The sequence below is a fragment of the Mastomys coucha genome, unplaced genomic scaffold (assembly GCF_008632895.1).
Source record: "Mastomys coucha isolate ucsf_1 unplaced genomic scaffold, UCSF_Mcou_1 pScaffold23, whole genome shotgun sequence".
Classification (NCBI taxonomy): Eukaryota; Metazoa; Chordata; class Mammalia; order Rodentia; family Muridae; genus Mastomys; species Mastomys coucha.
The window spans coordinates 34,820,364-34,845,822 of NW_022196906.1; the positions used below are offsets into that span (position 1 = coordinate 34,820,364).

At 42.7% G+C, this 25,459-nt stretch overlaps 1 protein-coding gene across 7 annotated transcripts in view; it reads right to left on the bottom strand.

Annotated features, from left to right (window-relative positions):
• Nucleotides 1–3,834: 3,834 nt before the first annotated feature.
• The window catches only part of Jhy (junctional cadherin complex regulator), a 59,890-nt gene continuing 38,265 nt past the window's right edge, over nucleotides 3,835–25,459 (bottom strand). For 6 of the 7 annotated variants that reach the window (XM_031345060.1, XM_031345062.1, XM_031345059.1 and 3 more), the window contains 5 exons: nucleotides 19,214–19,863; nucleotides 13,668–13,962; nucleotides 6,818–6,898; nucleotides 5,945–6,073; nucleotides 3,835–4,278 (listed from right to left, as the gene is read on the bottom strand). In XM_031345060.1, the coding sequence (XP_031200920.1) occupies nucleotides 4,081–4,278; nucleotides 5,945–6,073; nucleotides 6,818–6,898; nucleotides 13,668–13,962; nucleotides 19,214–19,863 (1,353 nt within the window). In that variant the 3' untranslated portion in view covers nucleotides 3,835–4,080. Of the gene's footprint in view, nucleotides 4,279–5,944; nucleotides 6,074–6,817; nucleotides 6,899–12,777; nucleotides 13,453–13,667; nucleotides 13,963–19,213; nucleotides 19,864–25,459 lie in introns of those variants that run through there. The other variant, XM_031345063.1, reaches the window with a different exon arrangement.

Genomic DNA, 25,459 nt, shown 5'->3' on the forward strand with positions numbered 1-25,459 from the left:
GTTTTCTCAGTCCCTTTATGAAAGGAGTATGTGCTGCTGTTTAAAGTAGCCACCATGGAAATGGACTTGATACTCAGTATGGAAGCAGTGGGCAGGGGACAGTTCTGAACAGCACTGGCTTTCAATCATGCTGAGCGAGTTCTCAGGACAGTTTAGAAAGTGAAATAAATTAAATATAACTTTAGGTGTGCTTGCATGTGTGTGTGTGTGTGTGTGTGTGTGTGTGTGTGTGTGTGTGTTTGTGTGTGTGTGTGTAAGTGAAGGTCAAACGTGGATGTTGGGTATCTTGCTCTGGTTTCTCATTGACCTCAGGGCTCATGGAGTCTGCTGGACTGGCTGTCCATTGAGCTCCAGGGCTCTGCCATTCTCTACCTCTCCCATCCCATAGTGCTAGGATTACAGATGTGTGGGTACTGGGGATCCCACCTCAGACCCTCATGTTAGGACTAAGCCATCTCCCCTGGCCTTAAATGTAACTTTTTTCCCTCTAGATGTAACTTTTCAAAGAGTGCATGTATCACCTTATTGTTTTCCTTTATAGTATAGAAATAGTATTGTTTTCTTTGAAATGATAGACAATTTCTTATAATCACCAGTGTAGAGTGAGCACTGTGGACAAAAAAAAAATCTGTCCCAAAGCACAGATTCACTCTGTTGCTAAAATTTTCAATCTTTTCCTCCCTGGGAAAATAACAAAAGAGACAGACGGAATATTTTAGTATCCCTGTCTGTTTCCACCCACTGGGAACAGAAACTATGGAACCATACTGAGCTGTGGGATGAGATGCCCTATGCCTATGAATACTTGAGACTTGGCTGAAATTTGTATTATCCATTGTTTGCTACATTAGGTAACAGTAATATCAAAAAGACCATACTAGGGAGAGCAATTGTAATTTTTTTAAAAAGAAATTCCTATTTCCAAATGTTCCTTCTAATTTATATATGTTGTGATTATGTATATGATATGTATTTATATACCAAAAACATCTTAGGGAGATTCAGCTACACGTGGTATCTGCAGACTGACTGCCAAATTCAATTTCCTTCCGTGCTATTTTTCAATAAGTAATTAGAAAAGAAACCCCATCTGAGTTGACCAAGTCTGCTATTGTAGGCTGTTCGCTGTCAACTCAAAGTTCTCAATTAGCTCCAGTGTTGGTCTAATTACTGGACGTGTTTTCAAACAACTCCCAGTTAATAACTGTTGGGATGAAGAGTCATTTTCTCACTGTAGATGGGACTGTGCACGCTCGTGCTCGCTGTGCTGTTTTGACAATGATTCATTAACCAATAATAAGCCCCAATTGGACCCATTAGGCATCATTGCCTTTGCTAGGCTTACCTTTCATTTTGTTCCTCAATATTGTCTTTTCTTGACTTGGTTTCTGGATATGTCCCAAGAGACTCCTTACTACACAAAACAATATCAAGAAGACAGCTGCCATTAAATTCAGCTACTTGTAAAAAAAAAAAAAAAAAGACTCCTTGTAAGAGGATGCTCTTGTTGAAACTTAAGATGAACAAAGCACTGTGAAAAGAAGGATGTAATAAGGAGAATGCACGGCTTAAAGAGCTTTTATCTGGACCAGCTCACAGAGACTGGGCAGAACTGTCCTATGCCTTTCAATGGCTCATATAATGCCTTGTCAAATACATCTTCCCCAGCCCCTCTGCTGTCTTCCTCACACTACCACTTAAGTCTGAACTTCTCCTTGCTTCTTTCCTTCTGTGCTTACATGCCTCTGCTCTTTCACTCTAGTAACCAAATCTATCTATCTGTCTGTCTGTCTATCCATCCATCCATCCATGTATCCCCCACCCACCCCAGCCCTATCTATCTATCTATCTATCTATCTATCTATCTATCTATCTATCTATCTATCTATCTATCTATCTATCTAGTGTGTGTGTGTTTGTATGCAAGCGAGCATGCATGCAAGTATGCTCATGTGGTCAGAGGACAATGTTGCAGGAGTCATCCTTTCCTTCCACCATGGGCCCCAGGGGGTGAATTCAGGCTATCAGGCTTGTGTGGCAAGCACCTTTACTTGCGGAGCCTCTTGCTAGCCCTCTATGTATTCTAGTAGAAGATTTTGATGCCATGTTGGTTGATATGGTGGTGTATATGGCTGCCTTCCAATAGGCAGATTCTTTTCTCTTTTTTTGAGTTTCTGAAACAAATGCTATAAAATTAATCACTTAGGCTTGTGAAATCAATAGTATGCAATATAAAGAAAGAGAGACAAAGCATTCGTCCTTCACTGTTCTGCCTCCTGACTGTGTCTGCACAAGGGTAGCTTAGTGACATTCCACTGACTATATACTGAGGTTACAGGAAAGCCCATTGGGTTTGTTCTTTGGCTTCAACCCCAAACTTTAAGCAACTATTGTATTTCTTTAGCTGAAGTATTTTAAATGCCATTTGGCTCCAAGTAAAGAATTTTGATGTCCTAGAGCAGTGGTTCTCAACCTTCCTATTGCTTCAACTCTTTAATCCAGTTAGTTCCTCATGTTCTGGTGACCTTCAACCACAAAATTATTTTGTTGCTATTTCATAGCTGTAATTTTGCTACTGTTATGAATCATAATATAAATATCTGATATGTAGGATATCGGATAAATGACCCTGGGGATTATGACCCACAGGGTGAAAACCACTGTTCTAGGGTTAGGAGGGATCCTGTGAAATGGTGTTTGCCATCTGCCAACTCACTTCCCCTCCTTCAGCTAAGCTTTGGCTCCTGAAGGTGAGTGTGGAGGTGGTGGGAGGAGCAGATATTCGTAAGTAAATGAACTTTTTGGCCATCAACTCTGCTTGCAGCTGTGACTGGAGGTTTAACGAAGGCAGCGTTCGTACCTATCAGACGCGTGTAGCTCAAATACAACTCCAAAGTGAATTTCTTTTGTTGTTGTTGTTTTTGTTTGCTTGCTTGTTTTGTTTTTTTTTGAGACAAGATTTTTCTCCATAGCCTCGGCTGTCTAAGAATGAAGAGTTCAGCCTATCTCTGCCTCCTAAGTGCTGGGATTAAAAGTGTGTGCCACCACTGCCTGGCACATTTAGAATAAATTTCTAAAGCTAATCTTTACACCACATACATAGATTTACCCTAGGTTGTTAAAATAACCCATTTCTGGACAAACCGATCAAAGGATGCAATGTCCAGCAAGGAGGTAAGAAGTAAATCTTTTAGTAAAGTTGCCGTTGTTGTTTTGAGACAGACTAGCTCTATTTGTTACTATATATATATATATATATATATATATATATATATATATATATATCCTCCACCTTGAAACACCCCACCCCCACTTCCTCAACCTTCCAAGTGCTGAGAGTACAAACATAAGCTGACACTCCTGACTCTTCAGTAATTTTAAAACTAAGAATCTTGATAATGCTTTAAAAGAGAAAGATAAAATGAATATGAGTATTTATGTTCATAGTAAACTCTGAAGTGTATGTATTTGGTAATATTTGAAGATAACAGTATATTTATAGATGTGGAGTCAGTGGCTTTGACCATAAAGTGTTCTGAGGTGGATTTCCCTATACTTGTGGGATTTGTGATTAATGTCTTAGTCTTAGTGCTGTGTTAGAATGCAATTTGGATTTTTTTTTCCTATTTCAATATGCAACCTAGATGTATCTTCACATTGTCAACTCTCTAAGACTTTTTGAGGCTTGAAAGCAGAAGTATTATTTTGGACATGTTACCTCAGTGACTAGATCAGTCAAACTAATTTTAGGAAAAAACTGAAGTATGTACACATGTTATGTTATGTTACATTACGTTACGAAGAAGGGCAGAGGTAGTTTAACAAACCAGAAGATCCAATATAAAACCAAAGGCTTTATTGTCTAGCCATCTACCAGTCCAAATTCTAACAGATTTGAAAATAAATAATTGTATGCAACTTTCTTTCCAGAAGGTTAAACATGCTACCATTAACTTCTGCACAGAGCAGACAAGGGTGGTGGGCAGGCGGCAGTGCCAGTTTACCACTCAGTGTGGAATTGTTTACTCTCTTTTCTCCATGTCCCTTGCATAGCACTTTTGATCCCCCACTAAATGCTGTCTAGACGATGTGAAGGACTTTGAAAGCAGCCACGGCCTGCTTTTCCCGCTCATGTCTGCTCTGCAGGATCTCCAGCAGGGAAATCTCGGGTAAGCTTCCTTCTTTTTCACTGTGTCTGGAGTTCTTAGTTTTCTTTGCTGTTTGATCCGGCAGATTTGGTGGTTTGGGTTTGGGGATGGTCTTAGCATAGTCCAAAGCCTAAGGGCATGACAAGAAAACAAAACAAAACAAAACAACTTCATTTAAAGTGGGAAGTTAGTGTTAGGAGGAGGTTAGTCTTTATGATGCAGATGGAGATAGTTGCTGTAATATGGGCAGGAATAGTTGAGATAGAAAATGCAGGCCATACATTATAACCCACAGGCTGAACAAAATGAGTTTGTCACTGACAGCATGTCGTGGAGCAAAACAGAGCTGGAGAGGAATGGGGACAGCTGCTGTGTCATTTGGATGTTTTTACACTGAAAGATTCTTGTGTTTGCAAACTGATTTCTCATGTGCTTAATCTGCCAACTTCCTGAAAGTCTTGCTGACACCAAACTTCTAATAGAATTAAACCTTCGATTAAATCTTTCCATCCAGCAAAGACTTGTAGCTGCAGACTGAAGGTATCACTTGTAGTTGATGAAAACTGAACTTTGTTCATTATATTGGATCCTCTGGAACTGAAGTTACAGAGGGTTGTGAGCCATTATATGGGTGCTTGGAAATGAAATCTGGAACCTCTGGAAAACAGTGAGTGTTTTAAAGTACTGAGCCACCTCTCCAGCCCTGAGCTTTGTCTGTTTGGTTTTTGTTTGTTTGTTTGTTTTTTTGTTTTTTTTTTTTTTGAGACAGGGTTTCTCTGTGTTTCCTTGGCTGCCCTAGAACTCACTCTGTAGACCAGGCTGGCCTTGAATTCACTGAGATCTGCCTGCCTCTGCTTCCCGAGTGGTAGGATTAAAGGCATTCGCCAAAGGCACCTGCTTAAGCTTTGTATTTTAAGAAGAATTTATTGGAAGTTGATATGGGAATGGATGGTAGTTTCAAGTATCAGAAAGGGAAAAAAAATACATCAAAACATAAAAAGTTCACATTCTGCATGTGAATGAGACAGCTATGGGAATTCCTGTAGATTTGTCTCTGTGAACATCTTTATGAAAGTGTAATTGGTTGGAGAAAGAAAGAAACAGTTCCATGGACATTTGGTGAGGGAAACGAGGTCATCAAGGTCTGAGGAAGAATTGATAGGACAATCGGTAAAAGAGAACAGGCAGCACACATCCCTAAGAGCAGCAAAGGATTGCATGTTCCTTCTGCAAGGAGCCCCCATGGCGGTATAGGAGGAAATCTACTGAGGCAGGGGGTTTCATTGTATTGCCACAGTACACATTTCACTCACATCCCGACTCTGTTTGATGGCATCTTGGAGGACAGATGCTCTGTATTTTTTAAAATATTTTTACCTCCACTGGAGGAACCCATACAATCCCCCTGGAAGAGCAGAGAGAAATGAACTTAAAATAAACAATCAAGGGTATGTTTGTTTGTCTAATGTGAAGAGCAAGAGAGCTCTGTTCCCTTGAATGTTACTTAATGACAGAGAATGAAACTGATAATTAATTTGACTGCAGGCTCGTTGCCGAGAAATAACTTTGTTATTTCTATGTGTGGCAAAATTAAGACAATATACTGACCCGTGTGTGTGTGTGTGTGTGTGTGTGTGTGTGTGTGTGTGTGTGTTTACATCAGTATTTGTGGATAACCTGTAAGTGTAGGAATGGCTGGTTTTGAACATCCAAGCCCATCTTTTGAGGTGAGGAGGTGGCCAAAGTGTCCCTTTAATTCTGGCTGAAGCAATAAACACCCAATGTGAGCTTCTTACCTTCTTCCGAGAAATCACAGACTTACTCTCAGTTTTTGTTGTCTGTGGTTTGGACAAAACGGACAGTGCCTTCATGTTATATTCCTTGACTTGCTTTGCATATTCCTTTTGCTGCATTAACATTTGCATCTGCTCGGAGAAATGGAGGAGAGTGAGCGAATCTCTGCTAATTCTCTCAGTGACATTGGTTTTATGGAGGTGGGCGGCTCAGGAGGGTGACCTGCTTACGGTGGCAGCAGTGAACTGGTTAACGTTTCCCTGGAGAATCTGCTGAGTGCAGCCGCACTGCACCCCCGGTGCTTTCTTAACAGAGGCTGCATCCTATTCAGCCTCCTCTTTGTTGCATTTACCCAATTTATTTTCATTTTTGCTTCCAACTTTGAACTAGACTCTTTTTATGCCTGAGTGCAACTGTAGTTCAAACACATTAAATGAAGATCTCCTTTCACCAGAGGAAAGAGAATAAAGTGGATGCACTTCCTAGGGGTTGGGAAACTCGGATCCTAAGTGTCTTCTCTGTAGCCACTTCAAAGTTATCAAGACAACTCTATCAGGGAGACCAATAGCCGCACAGCACATACATCCCTTTCCACACTCATGAGTCCTTCTCTTCTGGGAGGCTTTCAAATCTAACGGAAAGGCAGTGCATAAAATAACACAGGCTGAGAATGTTTTTTTTTTTTTTTTTTTTTTTTTTTTTTTTTTTTTACAGCAGGAAAATCTGAGACCCCATTGTGTCTGCATGTCTGTTTCTGAGGGGTATCTACTCAGTGCTAGAGGTTTGCACTGATGGTCCGTGCTGGGTGCATCTCTACCCACATTGCTAAGGACAGGTAGAGAACACTGAGGCTGAAAATCCCGCACACCACTTACTTTGTCTCTGACAGACGCAAAGTCAGGTCCCAGGCCTCCAAGTTTCACATCTCTTTTCTGATAACCTTTCAGCTTGGAACTCTGAAAATACAACCACAGAAATGGTTCTTTCCAAGGATTGGTGTCCCTTAAAGAAGCCATCGGGGCATAGAAAGGAAGTACAGTGAAGACCAGAAGCTCTGGTGAGAGGCGGGAGAATGAGTACATTTCTTGGCAATGGCACTATTTCATGGTAGTTACTGATCGTAGTCTATTTGACATTTGTAGCTGCTTAGCTAATGTGTTCTGAGATTTTCACTTCTAAGATAAAAGAAATTGAAATTCTGAAATAATAAGTAATGTCAAGCAAACAATTCTCTCTTTGGCGAACATTTTTAGCTGACGCATATATAGTACAACTCTCCCCATGCAGCTGTTACCATGAGCTGTTTGCAAAATCAAAGGAGTCCCCACCAATGGCAGGCAGCCAATACACTGATTCAGAAAGTCCTGTCCACTGAGGTGAATCCTGCCTTTCAGAGACACCTCAGAAGACAATGAAACCACAGTCCATTGGTAGAATAATAGATAATTTTGAGGATGAAAGTCAACTGTCATTCATTGATAAGACTCAAAAGAGAATGGTTGAGTCTTGGCAAGACCCACTGAGAAGTTCATTTTGTTCTGTTAGTCAGTGTGACTTTGGAACATTTGACAGGCATCCAGAAGTCCGAAGATCATGCTGGGTCTCCCAGAGCTGGAGTTACAGATGATTGGGAACCACATATGGGTGCTGGGAACCAAACCTGGATCCTCTGTAAGAACAGCAAGTGCCCTTAACCACTAAGCCATCATGCCATTCTGATGGGTTGTGTATCTGGGGAGCCTTTTCTGACACAGTTTGGTAATGATTATCAGATGAATGAAAACACTTTTATCAGGTCAGTTAGAATCCCTTCATGTCACTCCAGGATCCTAAGAATGAACTATGTACACATTGTATCAACCTTCTGTCTCTATGTGGTTTTTACTTACAGCTAGCTGCACTGGCCACTCCTTGGACCCCTTGCACTGCAGAAGCTGGAAAATCCACTACAGTTAGTTGTCTCCTATCACCTGTGGGTATTTGGTTTCCAGGGCATGCTGTGGACACCTCGGCCTAAGATGCCCAAGTCTTATGCGACGAGTAGTATCAGACTGTAACCTGTGCACATTGCCCATACGTTTGCTTCCTCTCTGGATCACTAATACCTGGCATGATGTAAGCACTGCTTGGAGAGTTGTTCTGATGTTCTGATGACTTGGAAAAGTCAGTTACATTCATTAAAGTGCGCTGTTTCCAGAACCCATGGATATGGACCAACTCTTTCCCTGAAATCCTCACAGCACAGAGCTCTGGCCCTGTGCAATATATTTGAGATTGGTGGGGAGCACTCAGATTTTTGGAAACTTTCGTTCTGGCTGGCATGGCCCTTCCCTTCTCATTTTTATTTTTTATCCTCACCCCCAAAGTGGGTGGGATTCCTGGAGCTGGAACAGCTCTCCTCAGGCAGGGGGAGAAACAGGAGAATCAGATAGTCCTTGGTTTGGATGGTTTGAGCTACAGAAACCCTAGTGTTAGCAGCTGCCTACCTCTGGGTTAATTGTATGAAAGAAGAATGAAGCCATGGTTCTGAAACTGCTCGGCAGCCTATCACTGCTGTGGAAAGCAATATTCCCAGCACACCGGAGCTTCAGTGTCATTATTCACAAGGAGCAAAATAATGTACCACTCGGGTGTAACACTTCTTTTTTTTTTTTTTTAAAAAAAGATTTATTTTATTTATTTTATGTATATGACCGGCCATGTGTGTGGCTCCTGGGAATTGAACTCAGGACCTCTGCTGGCCCTGCTCGCTCCAGCTCCGCTCGCTCTTTAGCTGTCTTCAGACACAGATCTCATTACGGGTGGTTGTGAGCCACCATGTGGTTGCTGGGATCCGAACTCAGGACCTTCGGAAGAGCAGTCAGTGCTCTTACCCACTGAGCCATCTCGCCAGCCCAAGGGTGCAACACTTCTGCATGTCAAGGATTAAAGGCTCTGTAAACAGAACTGGCCTTGTCATGATGTTAAGCATTTATGTTCAAAAATCTCTCAGTGCATCAAAGTCTAAAGAATGAGAGAAGGCATGATTTTATTTTAAGGAAGCCTTTGGTCTGAATCATTAAAACTAACATTAAAATAGACAGGGGAAGCCGGGCGGTGGTGGTGCATGCCTTTAATCTCAGCACTTGGGAGGCAGAGGCAGGCAGATTTCTGAGTTCGAGGCCAGACTGGTCTACAGAGTGAGTTCCAGGACAGCCAGGGCTACATAGAGAAATCCTGTCTCGAAGGACATTCTAAAAGTGTAAATCTTTAGGCAACAGTCTTTACCAACAAGAGAGCACCAGATGTGTTTGCGTCTGTTTCACTATATGTTTGTGTCTTTCTTTCGGGAGGGCTGGGCTGGCACTGTAACCACGGCTGTCCTTGAACTTGCAGTTCTTCAGCCCAAGTGCTGGGATTACAAGCACATGCCCCTATGCTTGGCTTCTTCATGCTCTTGTTTTTACTATGAAAGAATTTTTAGTTACGAGCACTTACTTAAGTGTTTGTGTGTTCTTATATTTATAAAAACATTCACATACTACACATATTTTAATAATTTTACTAAACATTTTGGTATTATACTTTACCTACCTGACACCAAGTGGATTTCAAAAATGTGATTTTTAGGCAAATACTCTATCATTTAGTATCATTAAATAATGTAGGTATTTCTCTAAATGTTGACCATTGAAGACACACTGAGGTAAACACTGTATGTTACTTTAATTCTTTGAGATAAATGGATTGAAGTATGGCTATTAAGAGCTAATGAACACTTATGGCTGCCAGTCAGCATTTCTGCCACCATGGGAGTGGTTAAGATGGTTCTTTTTTCAAACCTTGGTTACAAAGTTGGGCATTAACACTCCTTAAAAACTTCAGTTGTTTTTAATCATTGGCTGAACTCAGACCGCCTATGCTTATGACTACAAGTTCAGTCTTCTTACATGTGCTCTCTCTGTCACTGTCTTGAAATCATTAAATTATGATCTATTTGCCAAAGTAAAAATACAAATTACAAAAATAGGTTAAAAATAACAACAACAAATAAACCACCACTCATACCCAAGCCATAAATCCAATTTGTTCAGAGATGATGAGAAAGAAATGATCAGTGGGCAGAAACCTCATCCTTAGCTTGGTGCAGCTTAACTTTTAATCATGCTACCAACTCACAAAGGCAGTGCCAGGAAGCATGGATAATTGTGTGTTGATCTTCAGCTATGCTTCTTGTTAGCAATTTCAGTAAGCATCAAGGTTAGTGTGGAAAAAAAAAAAAAACCAGAGCCAAGGATCTAGCATTCCATACAGACTCAAAAAGGAGAGCATGTGGCCCAAATGGGCCATCCCCATGGTGGCTGATCCCTTTACAGGATGAGCTGCTCAGAGCACTGCGACATTTCTCAGGGGACAAGGGTGGCTCCTGGGGGAGTTTGTTCCGGGTGACTGGCGCTGAGAGTCTTGGATCTGCTTAAGTTTGGCGCAAATAATCAGGAAGCGCTCAGCACTATGATTCTGTTTGATCTCTCTCCATCTAAAGCCTTAAACAGCACTGTTGAGATGTAATTCTCATAACACAAAATTCACTCATTTAAAGCTGTTTGATTCAATGGTTATTTTTTAGGATAGTTGGCAAATTGTGTAAGCATTGCCCAATTTAATTGTACAACGTTTTTTCACTCTGAAAGAAATAAAACAAAACAAAAATCCTCCAGGGCCCATTAACCCTCACTAGCCTGCCCAGTCCCTATGTGTCCAGCCCTAGGCAGTTAAGCTACTTTAAGCTTCTTCAATACTCTTTTACAGTCAAACAATCCTCATGTTATTTTCACTTACTTCTTAGTTTTCAAAAGACTAAAAAGCAGCACGATGCCAAAACAAAGATGCTGGTGACGTTGGTGATAATGACGGTGACACTGACAGTTCTAAGGACTCAACACTGACGGTCCTACTGAGTCTCTGAATACAGGGATCAGACTAATGAATATAGAGGCACATTTTAGACAAATGCCTAAACACAGTCCCTACTTAACTCTGCACAAAGCTCACAGGAACCCAGGCTTGGTGGCTTTCACCTGTAGTACTAACACCTGGTAGGTTGAGGCAGGAGGACCACAAAGAGTCAGGTCAACTTGGGCTAGAGAGTGAGTGACACTCTGTCTTAAAAAATGTCCCAAACCAAAACCCCAAACCACCACCACCACCACCATCACCACCACCACCACCACCAAAACCAAATGAAAACAAACAAGTAAAGCCACACTCTAGCTGACATCTACTGGTGTTGGGCCCCTCAAAAGGAGGCTGCATGGGGCTTTCCTGGGGGAGAGGTGCCAACTCATCATTTATGGTTCTCTCAAGCAAGGTGTATGACTGTCACTGTGTACTCCAAAGAGTGTGGCTGACTTGAAGGGACATCGGCAGGTCTGGAAGTGTTTGTTTCAGTTCAGAAATGTTAAACCCTGCTGGGGGTGGGGAAAATGACTGCAGAAGTATTCTCCAGAAAATTCCTCAGATGTGCAAGGCTGAAAGTTACTGAAAGCAAGATAAAAACACCTTGGATGCCAGAGAGCAGCCAGCCAAGGATATATGCTCTGTGGTCACTAAAATTAATCCGAATAAACCTCTCCTTAGGTGCAGCCAAGCAGCAAGCCACGGGTTGTCTGTGACAAGAAACACCAGTTAATTACAGAGGCTCAACCCTCATCTGTCAGGGAACTCTTTACCAAAGCCTTATTTAGTGGTGGCCGGAGCCAGCAGAAGTATATTTTGCTAGTTTGGCGTCCTCTGTGCTGTGTTAATTTCTTAGTCTTAAGCTGGGATTTGATGACGTGGACAATGCCTTGATTTCTGAAATCGCTCTTAGATTGCACTGCCAGAAGAGGAAGGGGGCCTTAGGCCTATTATCTTTACAAATCCTCAAAATTTTTACTGTGATTCGGGGCGATTCCCTTGGAAACCAAGAGATTTGACGTGGCCAGCAAATGGGTGTGATGTGGATAATGACTCCCTCTGTCTGGTGTCCAGACTACCCGCTGTCCTATACAAATCGCCCAGTTCTAAGTCACTTCAGCTTCTGGAAGGGCTTAAAGGACAAAGAGCACTTGTGTGTGTGTGTGTGTGTGTGTGTGTGTGTGTGTGTGTGTGTGTGTGTGACATGTAGACTCAAGGTACTGGGCTGGGAAAATAGATGTGTATGGATTGAAGCCACCCTAGCAGAAAGTGAGGAGGGGTGGTCAGGAGCAGGAAATTACTCCTGCTCTCCCCATCTTTCCATTGGCTTTAGCATCCTTGTATTAAACACTTTTACCAGGGCATTTTCCTCTATCCTTTCTCAGCACTTCAGGGATTCGATTTGTGAAGAGGAAGGAAAGGGAAAGAGCATTTAATTGATGTAACCTTTGCTAGGGAATAAGCCAAGGTGTTAGTACATTATTTCATTTACCCTTATACCACACCTAAGAAAAAAAAGTAAGAGTAATTCTGATTGCTCCTATGAGAAATCAGGGACTGTGGTAAGTCAGTAACTCTTCAACTGAGAAAATCCCTCCATGAGACGGGGCTGTAGGTAAGACATTTTTTTAATTAGTGATTGATGAGGGAAGAGGCTCAGCCCATTGTGGGTGATGCTTCCCCTAGGCTGGTGGTCCTGGGTTCTATAAGAAAGCAGGCTTAGTAATTGGTGAGAAGCAAGCCAGAGAATAACACCCCTCTAAAGTTGCTATGAGGTGGGGCTGGACCAAGGACTGCAGCTGGAAATTCAGTTCAAAAGCTGTTTTCAACCACAGAAAAGTTCTCTTCTGAGAGGCTGTGTATCTTAGGCCCCAGTGATTTATAAGCTCTGGAGGGATGTGCTATGCTGACAGAAGTGTGGGTTGCAAAGGCTGATTGTATGTCTCCATGGAAATGATGTGAGTGATGCCTGCTTCCCAGTCTTGGTTTATTTGAGAAACACTTGAAAGTGGTACAAGCAGTACTTTAGAACCCAACCGTCATGCAATGATGTTTCTCTGGGAAAAGCAGTGACCTGTGAGTCCCAGAACTCAGGCCTCCTTGTCTACACTGGAAGTGGGGTCTTCTGGTGCCAGGCTAATAGGATCTCTTTCCATGTCCCAGAATCATGAGTTAAACAAAATTCTTCATAAAATAACCTGCCTTGGGTATTTTATTATAGTAGTGAAAACCAAAAATACATTATTGCGCCCTGGAAGCTAGTGGTCGTCCTGAGAATTAAAAAGGTAGCTTTTAACAAAATAGGAAGAGACTGAACGGTGCAAAAGTGCTCACTACTTTTTGACCCAAACTCTAGATAAGAATTCAGTGAAAACCAAGTGGCCTAGATATTTTGCTGTGGAAGCTGAGTTGAGATGCACACCAAGAGGCGTGTTTGATGACAAGGAATCAGTGGTGGAGGGTGTGAGACTTGTTTTAAGAGAAAGGTTCAGGTGAGGAAAAGTGATGGTTGAACTGAGGATAAAAGCAGGATTACTGTTGCCTACCTGCAGTGTAGACTCTTCCAAGAGAGGACCTGAAAAGGAAGTGGGAGTAGGCATTCTTGGCAACAGAAACTTCTGGAAAGGCAGGAAGGGAAACTGAGGGAGTAGTTGGGACTAGAGGGGAGGATTCTCAGTTCCTGGACCACCTTGCCATGTAAGAAGTTAAGGAACAACCAGCCCTATTCCAGGCCTATCTGCGTCATCACAATTCAAGAGCAACTTGGCTAGACAAGCATGTTTTTATCACCTTTGTGCTGCTTCGCTTCCCGTGTCTCTTCCCTCTCTCCAGCTGAAGCAGGTAGCCTTCCGAATTACTACGGGCCATCTTCATCTGGTGTCTGTGGCTTCTCTCTGAATTGAGCTGTGATTCACTTTCTACCCTGGACAGGATAGGCGGGAGTATGATGCTGGACAAGGAGCCCTCAGTGGGCTGCACCTCTGCCAGCTGCATCAAGGCTTGCTGGTGCTGCTCCATGATCTGGGCAAGCCGGGAGTCTGGAGAGGCACTAGCGGGCTCCATGTCTGAGGAAGAGTGGAATTTCCTTTGGAGAAAACACAGTTTTTGTTTTGTTTTGTTTTATTTTGTTTTGAATAAAACTTGAATCCATAACACTGTTTTCTGTGTAGAAATCGTTAGGAATCATTAATCTTTCCAGGAATACATTGATTTCTTGCCTTCAAATCCTCCTCTTTTTCTTTGGGACATTCTAATTCCTTTAAAAAACATTTATTTCATTTACTTAAGTGTCTCTCTATATGTGTACGTGTATGTGAAGGTGTCCTTAGAGTCTAGAAGAGGGTGTTGGTTCCCTACTCCTGCAGTTACAGGCATTGTGAGAGAGAGAGTGCTAGGAACTGAACTCAGGTCCTCTAAAATCATATTCTGCTCTTACCTGCTTAGCCATCTCTCCAGCCCCTAATAGGAAAGTCTTGTTAAGGATTTTCAGTTAATGTATGAAGCATAGGATAATAAGCTTAAGTAAGCAAGCAAGCAACCAAACCAATCCAAACCACCACAACAAAAACCAACACATCATCTTGAAAACCAAAGAACTTCCCATTACAGAACAGCTAGAAAGGATGTTCTAAACGGAATGAGCATTCTTTAAACACATAGCTGCATGTGCCAGAGAAACTGGGAATCTCCAGGGGTGGAAACAAAACGGATTTAAAGCCAAAGCAGGTTCTGAATCAGCTAAAGACATGGCTTTGGTGAGGGACTTTTGGGTAAAAAATTCAAGTTTTAAGAGTTAATACTGGCAGTCTGGGAACGTGGCTCACTTGGTAGACAAGCCAGCAAGCAAATCTTGGGATTTTCTTCTCCATGTTGGGAGGCAACTGTCCTTTCTGAAGCTGCACACCTTTGAGATTTGCATTTCTGAAGGCAGAAAAATGTTCTTACACCCGTGAAGTATCAGGGACAGAAGTTAATTGGGTTGCCTAAGAAAAAGAACTGAGAACTGGCAGGAGGAACCTTCAGGTGGTCCACTGACCATCCCACAGAAATCCAATGTTAGGAGGGCTTCTCTCAGCTTTCTCTAAGGTTTTCAGATTGCCAGACAAGTGAGACCAGTCCCAATGCAGATGCAAAACAAGTGGAGAGAGAGAGAGAGAGAGAGAGAGAGAGAGAGAGAGAGAGAGAGAGAGAGAGAGAGAGAGAGAGAGAGAACCAATTAAACACAGCCTACTAGCACCAACCAAAACCAGGAAGAAAGAGAAACTAAGGAAATTTACAACATTTAAAAAATGTCAAAAAAGGCCCTTTCTTGCCATTTCCCTTGTTGAGAATGGAGGATGCCAAGAGTGATTGATACTGCTTGCTTGGTAAGAGGCTTGTCAGAAGACAATCCTCAGTACTGGGAAGCTGAGCCAGGAGGATTGCCATGAGTTTGGTGACAGCCTCGCTAATACACTGACTATTTTTTTAGACCCTCGCAAGGACTCCAAAGCGAAATTCTGTCCCCCAACCACCCAAAAGGAGAAAAAGCAATAGCAGGAAATAAGAACATGACTACAGATATAAATATCTGAAATAATAGGAACCAACGGTGTGAAAAGTTTAATGTAGCACCTCATAAAACAGGAAAAGTGTTAAGTTTTCCTAGAAAATGTAACTCATCAGACTGACTAAAGGTAGAACAGGAACAGTGTAAATGAAGATGAAAAACCATGATGATAATGAGTAGGGGGTTCAGATCTGCTCATAGACTGCAACTGAATCAAGGCTTGACACAACCTTGATCCAAGGAAAAATCTATTGTACTTTTATGTAACATGTGCTTACAGCCTGTCCCAGAGGATATAAAAGAGTGAAAGAGAGCCCAGTCTTCAATGTATGCATAGACACTCCCCATGCTCAGGTTGCCCCTTCCTCATATAGTCCAGTCTGACCAGTCTGACCAGTAACTCAAAGTGTTACTGAACTCCTCGCCTTGACATGACCTTGAGCCAGGTGGTTGCATGCCTTTAATCCCAGCTCTTGGGAGGCAGAGGCAGGCAGATTTTTGAGTTCGAGGCCAGCCTGGTCTACAGAAACCCTATCTGGCGCAGGGGGTGGGGGGAACAAAACAAAACAACGACATGACCTTGAACTTCTCATTCTTCTGTCTCTATCTCCCAGTGCTGGGACTGCAGACCTCTGCCACCCTACCTGGTCTGATAGCATACAGATAACACATCTGGACAAGCCTGGTGGGAGCTAGGAGAGCTGTAAGCCTGTGTTCTTTCATGCGTATGAAGGTCATTAAATCCTAGACAAATAAATTGAGCAATCTAATCCAGTATGATGGGCTGGGGATATAGCATGTGGTAGAGTCCCTGCCTAAAATATACAAGGCCCTGGGTTCTATCAACAGGACCAGGAACAAACAGAAAAGCAATATGACAAGGTGTGCTAATTTTAGAGACAAAAGGACAGTGCCACAGTAAAAGCCTGGGAATGTATTTCATTACACCATAGGATCGATGAAACATTTGATTAAGATACAAGCTCATTTATAACAAAAGTGCTTTGCAAAGGGAAATAGCAACAGGAAGGAATTTTCTGTATCTACCTACTAAAAACTAAAAAATATTTATTTTTATTTTGTGTATGTGGGTGTAGTGTGTGTGTATATGCATGCACATGTATGTTCATGTTGTATGAATCTATGTTCATGTGAATGATGACATTCACACATGTGTTCCAGTGTATGTGTGGAGGTCAGAGGGTAAAGTTTAGGGCTCAAACTCGAGGCATTAGGCTTACAGATGTACCTGTTGTTAGCTGTCAGGTTAACACTGCACAGCTTGGGCTGTCCTTGAACTCAGTATTCTCCTTCCTCAGCCTCTTGGGCAGTGAGATAACAAGGGTGTACATGACTACACCCAACTTAAATATTATTTGTAATGATAAAAATGTCAGAAGTCATTACTCTAAAGCCAGAGAGAAGATGACAAAAGTCCTTGCCAACCATAACTCTCTCTCCAGGAAGCAGACTCTGAACCTTACTAAATGTATGTCCCAGACTGTCTGGTATAGAACTTGTCTCCCTTCTAATTTATATGTAAAGCTGTGTCCCATTCTATTTTTGAAAACAAGTCCCCTGAAGGTGTCCCATGGCATCAGACTGTGTGTGTCTTCTGTGTACTTTAATGTCAAAGTCATCACATGTTAAGTGTCCAGAAAACACATTTGGTTAAGGAATATCAAGGATGGTGTCCTGAAATTACTTTTTTTTTTTTTTTTTTGGTTTTTTCGAGACAGGGTTTCTCTGTGTAGCCTTGGCTGTCCTGGAACTCACTCTGTAGACCAGGCTGGCCTCGAACTCAGAAATCCACCTGCCTCTGCCTCCCAAGTGCTGGGATTAAAGGCGTGCGCCACCACCGCCCGGCATGAAATTACTTTTAAAAAATGACTTTCATGGGGTGTCGAGATGGCTCAGCGGGTAAGAGCACTGACCACTCTTCCGAAGGTCTGAGTTTGGATCCCAGCAACCACATGGTGGCTCACAACCATCCATAATGAGACCTGATGCCCTCTTCTGGTGTGTCTGAGGACAGCTATAGTGAATTACATCTGAGTGAGCGGAGCCGGAGCTAGTGGGTCGGTAGAGGTCTTGAGTTCAATTCCCAGCAGCCACACACATGATGGCTCACGGTCATCTGTACAGCTACAGTGTACTCATACACATAAAATAAATAAAAATAAATCTTAAAAAAATGACTTTTGCCGGGCGGTGGTGGCGCACGCCTTTAATCCCAGCACTTGGGAGGCAGAGGCAGGCGGATTTCTGAGTTCGAGGCCAGCCTGGTCTCCAGAGTGAGTTCCAGGACAGCCAGGGCTATACAGAGAAACCCTGTCTCGAAAAAAAACCAAAAAAAAAAAAAAAAAAAAAATGACTTTCTTTTTCTTGTTTATTGAAGTAGTGGATCTACACTGTAGGGAACTCAAACAATTCTAACTCTAAAGAAAGAGTGAAAAATAACCTTGATTTCTCTTGCCAGAGATAACCACTATTTCTTTTCGAGATTTTAAAAAATTTAGGTCTTATTTATTTACTTATTCACTTATTCATTTATTCATTTATGACAGGGTCTTATTATGTAGCCTTGACTGGCTTGAAGTCTGTTATGTAGACCAGACTGGCCTTGAACTCTGCCTGCCTCTGCCTCCTGAGTGCTGGAATTAAAGTTGTGCACCATCATACCTAGCAACTTTTATGTGTCTGGATGTTCTGTTTACATGTATGTCTTTACCACATGCATGCTTGATGCCTTCAGAGACCAGAAGATGGCATAAGAGTCTCTGGAACTGGTGGTACAGATGGTTGTGAGCCACTGTGTGGTTGCTGGAAATCAAACCCAGGTCCTCTGGAAGAGTGCACAGTGCTTTTAACTGCTGAGCCAGAAAAAACCATCACCCACCATTGGGTCGACTTTCTACCCATGTGCACGTTAGGACAGTAGAGTTCATAGTCCTTGGGTGTAGCCCTGTGCCTCATTTCCTTCTTCCTACAAGAGCATCTCCTCAGAGGCAATATTTGTTAAGTGGTCACAGGGGACTAAATATCACAATTTCCCTAGTCCTTTTCCTGCCTTTAGATTTATAGGTCATTTCTGTAAGTGATGGCATTTCTCTGCCTACACACTCCTTTCTAGGCTGGCCACTCCAGGCTGGAGGCAACTTTTTTCTCCAGCCATTACTCAAATATTTCTAAGTAAGTTCATTTACTCTGCCTGGGTCCCTGTGTCCTCCCCTTCCTCCAACTTCTAGTTTCTTTATCATGGAAACAGTAGAGGAGATTGGGGAAGAGAAGGACGACTGCCAGAAGTCAGAAGTCGGGCAGGAATCTGAGGCAGGGGAGGGGTTAGTTGGCCTTTTCTTCTGGCCTCACCTGCTCAGGGACTCCACTGTCCCCTTCTTCCTCCTTTTTCTTTCCCTATGAGCCTCTTACTTCTCCTCTAGAAAACCACTCAAGATAAGGAAATTCCAGGCAGTTGTGATGGCTCTGTGTAAAATCACTTATGCAAGCCCTAATGTCCCTGAGTTAATTCCCAGATACACACAATTGTCTCTGACCTCCACACATGCTCCATAATGTATTCTCTCTCTCTCTCTCTCTCTCTCTCTCTCTTTCTCTCTCTTTTTCTTTCTCTCTCTCTTTCTCTCTCTCATGTGTATATATATATATATGTACATCATTCACATGCATACATGTGCATATACTATGTACAGGCACACACACATACAAACCTATGTACATTAATAAAAAATAAATGAAAAAGTTTGAAAAATTTAAAGAGACTTCTCACCAGAGCATCTCTATGTTCTTGTATTTCGTCTGTGCCTGAGGTTGTTCAGCTGGCTTCTTTGTCTTCCTTGACTTGTGTGTGTTCATGTGGTAATCAGACTGAGGGGCTCTCTGGCTCAGAGACTCTTGTCTGTGAGGAACTTCATTAAAGTCCTGCAGATCTATATCAGAAAACATGTAGATGGACTGCGGCCGATTCAAAATTCTCTTCTCTTCCTCACGTCTGTGTCCTCGTCTTTTATTAGCATTCCGTCCCGAGACAGAGTTTTTATATAACACTCTGTCAAAAGCCTGCTTGGGTGGAACAGAAGGGTCGGAGGTGATGTTGGGATTGTGGGTGAGCACTCTGGAGTCCTGTAAATTGGGATTAGAAGCATTCATTTGTGCAGCCAGCTCCTGCTTTGCTGAGGCATCCACAGGCTGCCTTTGGTTTTGTGGTTGGTGGAGAGGGTTATTCTGATTATTTTGACTGGCAACAAGCTCTTTTGTTCCAAGAGATTTCAGGTCATTCCGGTGTTTCCTCTGTTTCCGAACCCTGGACTTGGCTGTTCTTTTGGAAGGTTGCTGGCCGTTGGCTGCATCAGAAGACTGACCTCTTGGGACATTGCCTGATTTTGTATCTTCATACCGAGACAGATGCTCTTGGTAATTCTAAAAAAGATATTATAGTTAAGTCAAAATCAGAAGATAAGTACTCTTCATAAATTTTCAATTAATTCTTTTTTTTTTTTAAGTGGGCATCAAAACATCTAGGAAGATGACCATAGATGGAAAAGGAGCTAGTACGGGGAGTTCTCTCCTAATTGTAGGTGATTGGAGGTGAGCAGCTGAGGAAATGTTAGATTGTGAGCCCAGACAGAGCTTGAGAGCTTAAAACAGCTCTCTATTAGGTCTCTGACTGACAAGCTATATAGGGAGGTGTCACCAAATGGGGAACTGGATGGAAAGAAACGTCACCTCCAAAGAGATGCAGAAAGTAAGGATATAGATCTGTGCCAATGGATACGGGATTATGTCAACTAAGTGAGTGTTTCCAGAATCCCATCCACAAGATACCAGAAGTTTGCCTGTGCCAACCAAGTACAAACTCCATCTGACACATGGTTCAGACCATCAGCTCGGCATGCACACACAGGTCAGCAGCTAGAAATGACCTCTTCACCAGATGAAACAAATTAGATCTCATTCAGAGGACCATGAAAGAGCCAGAGCCATAGTGGGGCATCTGTGAAACCACAAGAGTTGTTTTCGCTTTCTGTTGCCTAATATAGCCTGCACTTAGGCAATCAAACATCTGGGGGAGGGGGACTTCAATCTCAGAGCAGTCTTCTGGCTTTTCTAAGTCCTGTAACAACAAAATGTACCCCCAGAACAATAGATACACTGTGTAACTAAATTGTGCCCTGCAGCCATTTAAGAGTATTTCCCGAGGAATGGCGCACTCATTACTTTGTGGAAAATGAGCGGGGTAAAGAGGCCTTTGGAACGAATGATTAACTGCTTATTGAAATAGTAAGATGACCATATGCACTGATGTGTTATATAACTGCAAAGTCTTTTTTTTCCCCTTTCAGGGCTCACATGTAAAAAAGAACCTCCCACAACCCACATCTGTGCAATGCTAATTGAAAAACACAGCCATTAGGTAGGTCATTGGAGGCCAGTGGAAATACTCAGACTGGGCAAAGCATGCTTTTTCTTGTTTGGATTTGTTTTAGTTGATGGGGAAGAAAGATTGTGTCATGAGGATGCAGTTTTAGGTTTCCTTTCGCTTTCCTGAAACAATCTGCAGGGCTGACAGCATGAGCCTCTGCATATTCCCAAGTGATAGCCCTGCTCCCTGTTTCTAATAGAACCATGTTAGGATGCTACGGACAAGGCTATTAGATTTACGATAGTAATAGACAGTATCACTTGTAATTTCACTGTTTGTAAAGAATGACTTCTATTTGAAATGAAGCATACTTTCTTTGGGATTTGAGCCATTTGAGGATTGACCCAGCTCTCATCGGCTCTTATAAAGGGATAGTTTTCATCTGCAGTGTTTCCCCCACCTTAAAAAACTGACAAAAATAACTAATAAACAAAACTCCTCTCCTATGCATCCAGGTAAGAAAAAGGTTTTCTTCCACATGGTTATCAAGCTGCACGGGGGGTTGGGGGAAGAACACGGGTAAAAAGGCGTGGTCCAAGTACACACTTCCTTGTAGTGGGCCCCCCAAAGTGTTACCTGGATTTTATTTTTATTACATTTTTTTGTTTGTGTGCATGTGCGGGCATCAGTTCTCCCCTTCCACCAAGTGGGTCCCAGGGATAGAACTCATATTGTCAACCTCGGCGGCAAGCGCCTTTGCTTGCTGAGCCATTTTGCTGACAGGCTCAGAAATTGCTATCTGACAGGTGTGTTCTAAAACACAGTGGCTCTCTTCATGCTGTCAGCATGCCAGTAAAGGTCGAACAAGCTGCGGTTATGATCGATCTACAAACTTTAACTCAGACTGACCAGCCATGGCATTCTTTGCAACATTTGTTCAGCCTTTTGCTGATTAATGGAATAATAATGGAGTAATAATGGAGTAACTAGGCAAGCTTTCTGTCATCACCTGGCTTACATTCCTCCCCCCTCCCCATTTTCTCTTTTTATTCCAACCAAAACAAACAAACAAACAAATAACCCCAGAAGAAATTCCTCTTCTGGAAAGTCCTGGTGAGTGCTTGACCCTTGCCATGTTGTCTCCATTGTTGCAGCTGATTCAGAGCACAGCAGCCTTCTTCCTAGGGCGCTTTGTCAACAAAGGCCAGAGACTCATCATTTTACCAAACCTAAACTGTCTAAGTGTTAAATCCTCTATTCACATAGACATAAGTGCCTGAAGATGTCATTTCAGTCCTCGGAAAGCAAGACATTTCCCGACTTGATATGATTTCCCTCACCTTCCTAGTAGCCTCCTCGAGATCTGCCACTGGCTGGAGATTTATTACCGTACAATTGAGGCATCAGGTGTCACTCTTTAGGTGGTGACACCTGAGTCCCCTGAAGTTAATATACAAAGCCATTCTCAGGCTATTTAATCCCCATCAGCGTGGAAATCCTCGATTCCATTCTGTTCTCACTAGGATTCCTTTGTTACCCAAGCTGGCAATTGGTACACCCTCCATGCACTCAGACTAACGGCTTAATGGCAGTAGGTTTTTATATCACATGCGGAGTGACAGCCTTGGGGACTCTTACGCCTGAAGCTGAGATGAGAGTGGAGCGGTGAGACTCATCCTTAGTCACCGATGTCTACTCACAGTGTGCCATCACTCCACCCCTGTGAAAGGCCTGCTTCTGTCTTGTGGCTCCCCAGAATGAATGTACACTCTTACCCACATCTCCTCTAACATAAAGGCCACTGATGCTCTGAGCTGCCCTAGCTGGGCCTTGGGGTCCTGAGAGTTTTACCCAGGCTCCAGGATTACCTCTGCCCCAGAGAACTTTCTGTTGTATCTGTTTATCTTCTGTGTTTGTTAAAAATAAAGTGTGAGGGCTGGAGAGATGGCTCAGTGGTTAAGAGGACTGACTGCTCTTCCAGAGGTCCTGAGTTCAATTCTCAGACCACATGGTGGCTCACAACCATCTGTAATGGGATCTGATGTCTTCAGGAGTGTCTGAAGACAGCTACAATGTACTCATATACATAAAATAAATGTCTTTAAAAAAAAAACGTGACCTTAGGTTCCAAGTTTTATCTAATATTATTTTATGTATATGTGAATTTTGTCTGCATATATGTCTATGAACCGTGTGTGTGTGTGTGTGTGTGTGTGTGTGTGTGTGTGTGCTGCCTGTGGAGGCGAGAAAAGAATGTCAGATTCCCTGGGACTGGAATTAGAGATAGTTGTGAGCTGCAATGTGGGTGCTGGGAATTGAACCCAGGTCCTCTAGAAGAGCAGCCATGACTCTTAAAAACTGAACCATCTCTCTAGTCCCTATCTAATATTATTAAGAAACATCCAGGGGGCTGGAAAGATGGCTCAGTTGTTAAGAGCACTGACTGTTCTGTTCTTCCAGAGGTCCCGAGTTCAATTTCCAGCAACTACATGGTGGCTTACAACCATCTGTAATGGGATCTGAGGCCATCTTCTGGTATGTCTGAAGACAGCTACAGTGTACCCATGTATATGAAATAAATAAATAAATAAATAAATAAATAAATAAATATTTTTTTAAAAAGAAACATTCAGCATGAATTATTAACTAAGTCCCTCACTGTCAGAAATGAAAAACTTCAGATAAATGGAAGCCTGTGTTGATCAGACCAAAGGCACAGCTCTTTAGAAAGAATGGGGCAATCACAGGGACTTGATGGTGATTAGTAGGATTTCATGCCATTTTATGATGCCGCCACTGCTGCTTTTGTTCCGGGTCTGGGAAGACCCTTCATGCTTGGACACCTGGAAGGGTCTTCTGGCTAAGGACATATTTTAGCACGGCCTCTGAGCACCCGATGCCTTCAGTTTGGGCACGTCAATGAAATGGGACCTCTGAAACCTGTGAAGACCCACAGGAGAGCACAGGATGCTGCAGGACAATACAGTCCCAGGAAAGGTCTGTCCATGAAGAGGTCCTAAGCAGGATGTAAAGATCTTATGTGGGCACAGGAATCTGATATGAAAATCATGACGACCCAAGGCTCTCAATCAGATGGCCTAGAGGATCCTGACCTCCACACCTCACTGCCAGGGGGACACTTCTGTCCTCATCTTTTTTTTTTTCCTACTGAGAAGCAAATGAATATTTATTTTAAAACCCCAAAAGGTCCCCCCTTCTTTTTTTTAAATTAGATATTTTCTTTATTTACATTTCAAATGATATCTCCTTTCCTGGTTTCCCTTCTGGGAAAACAAAACAAAACAAAACAAAACACTGTTCCCTCCCCGCTCCCCCTGCTCACCAACCCACCCTCTCCAGCTTCCTGGCCCTGGTATTCCCCTACACTGGGGCATAGAGCCTTCACAGGACCAAGGGCCTCTCCTCCCATTGATGACCAACTAGGCCATCCTTTGCTACATATACAGCTGGAGCCAGAGTCCCACCATGTGTACTCTTTGGTTGGTGGTTTAGTCCCTGGGAGCTCTGAGGGTACTAGTTGTTCATATTGTTGTTCCTCCTATGTGGCTGCAAACCCTTCAGCTCCTTGGGTCCTTTCTCTAGCTTCTTCATTGGGGACCCTGTGCTCAGTTCAATGGATGGCTGTGAGCCTCTACTTCTGTATTAGTCGGGCACTGTCAGAGCCTCTCAGGAGAGAGCTATATTAGGCTCCTGTCAGCCAGCACTTGCTGGCATCCACAATAGTGTCTGGGTTTGGTGATTGAATATGGGAAGGAGTCCCGGGTGGAGCAATCTCTGGATTGTCCTTCCTTCAGTCTCTGCTCCACACTTTGTCTCTGCAACTCCTTCCATGGGTATTTTGTTCCCTCTTCTAAGAAGAATCAAAGTATCCACACTTTGGTCTTCCTTCTTAAGTTTTTTTGTAGTTTGTGAACTGCATTTTGGGTATTCTGAGCTTCTGGGCTAGTATCCACTTATCAGAGAGTGTATAACATGTGTGTTCTTTTGTGATTGGGTTACTTCACTCAGGATGATATCCTCCAGATGCATCCATTTGCCTAAGATTTTCATAAATTCATTGTTTTTAATAGCTGAGTAGTACTCCATTGTGTAAATGTGTAGATGTCCTCTGTTGATGGACATCTACAGCAGATGCTGGTGAGGTTGTGGAGAAAGAGGAACACTCCTTCATTGCTGGTGGGATTGCAAGCTGGTACAACCACTCTGGAAATCAATTTGGTGGTTCCTCAGGAAATTGAACATAGTACCAGAGGACCAAGCTATACCACTCCTGGGCATATACCCAGAAGATGCTCTAACATGCAATAAGGACACATGCTCCACTAATTTTATAGCAGCCTTATTTATAATAGCCAGAAACTGGAAACAACCCAGATGTCCCTCAACAGAGGAATGGATACAGAAAATGTCCTCATCTTTTTAATGTTTTGATGTGGCCTCCCTATCAGCTTTCAGGAAGCTCTGAGTAAGTAACTTGATTTATTTACTTATTTCAATTCTATCAGCAGCCTGAAGACCTGGTAAAGACAAGAGAGGGTTTAAGATGTCTGTCTTTGGGGCTGGAGAGATGGCTCAGCAGATAAGAGCAATGACTGCTCTTTTGGAGGTCCTGAGTTCAAATCCCAGCAACCA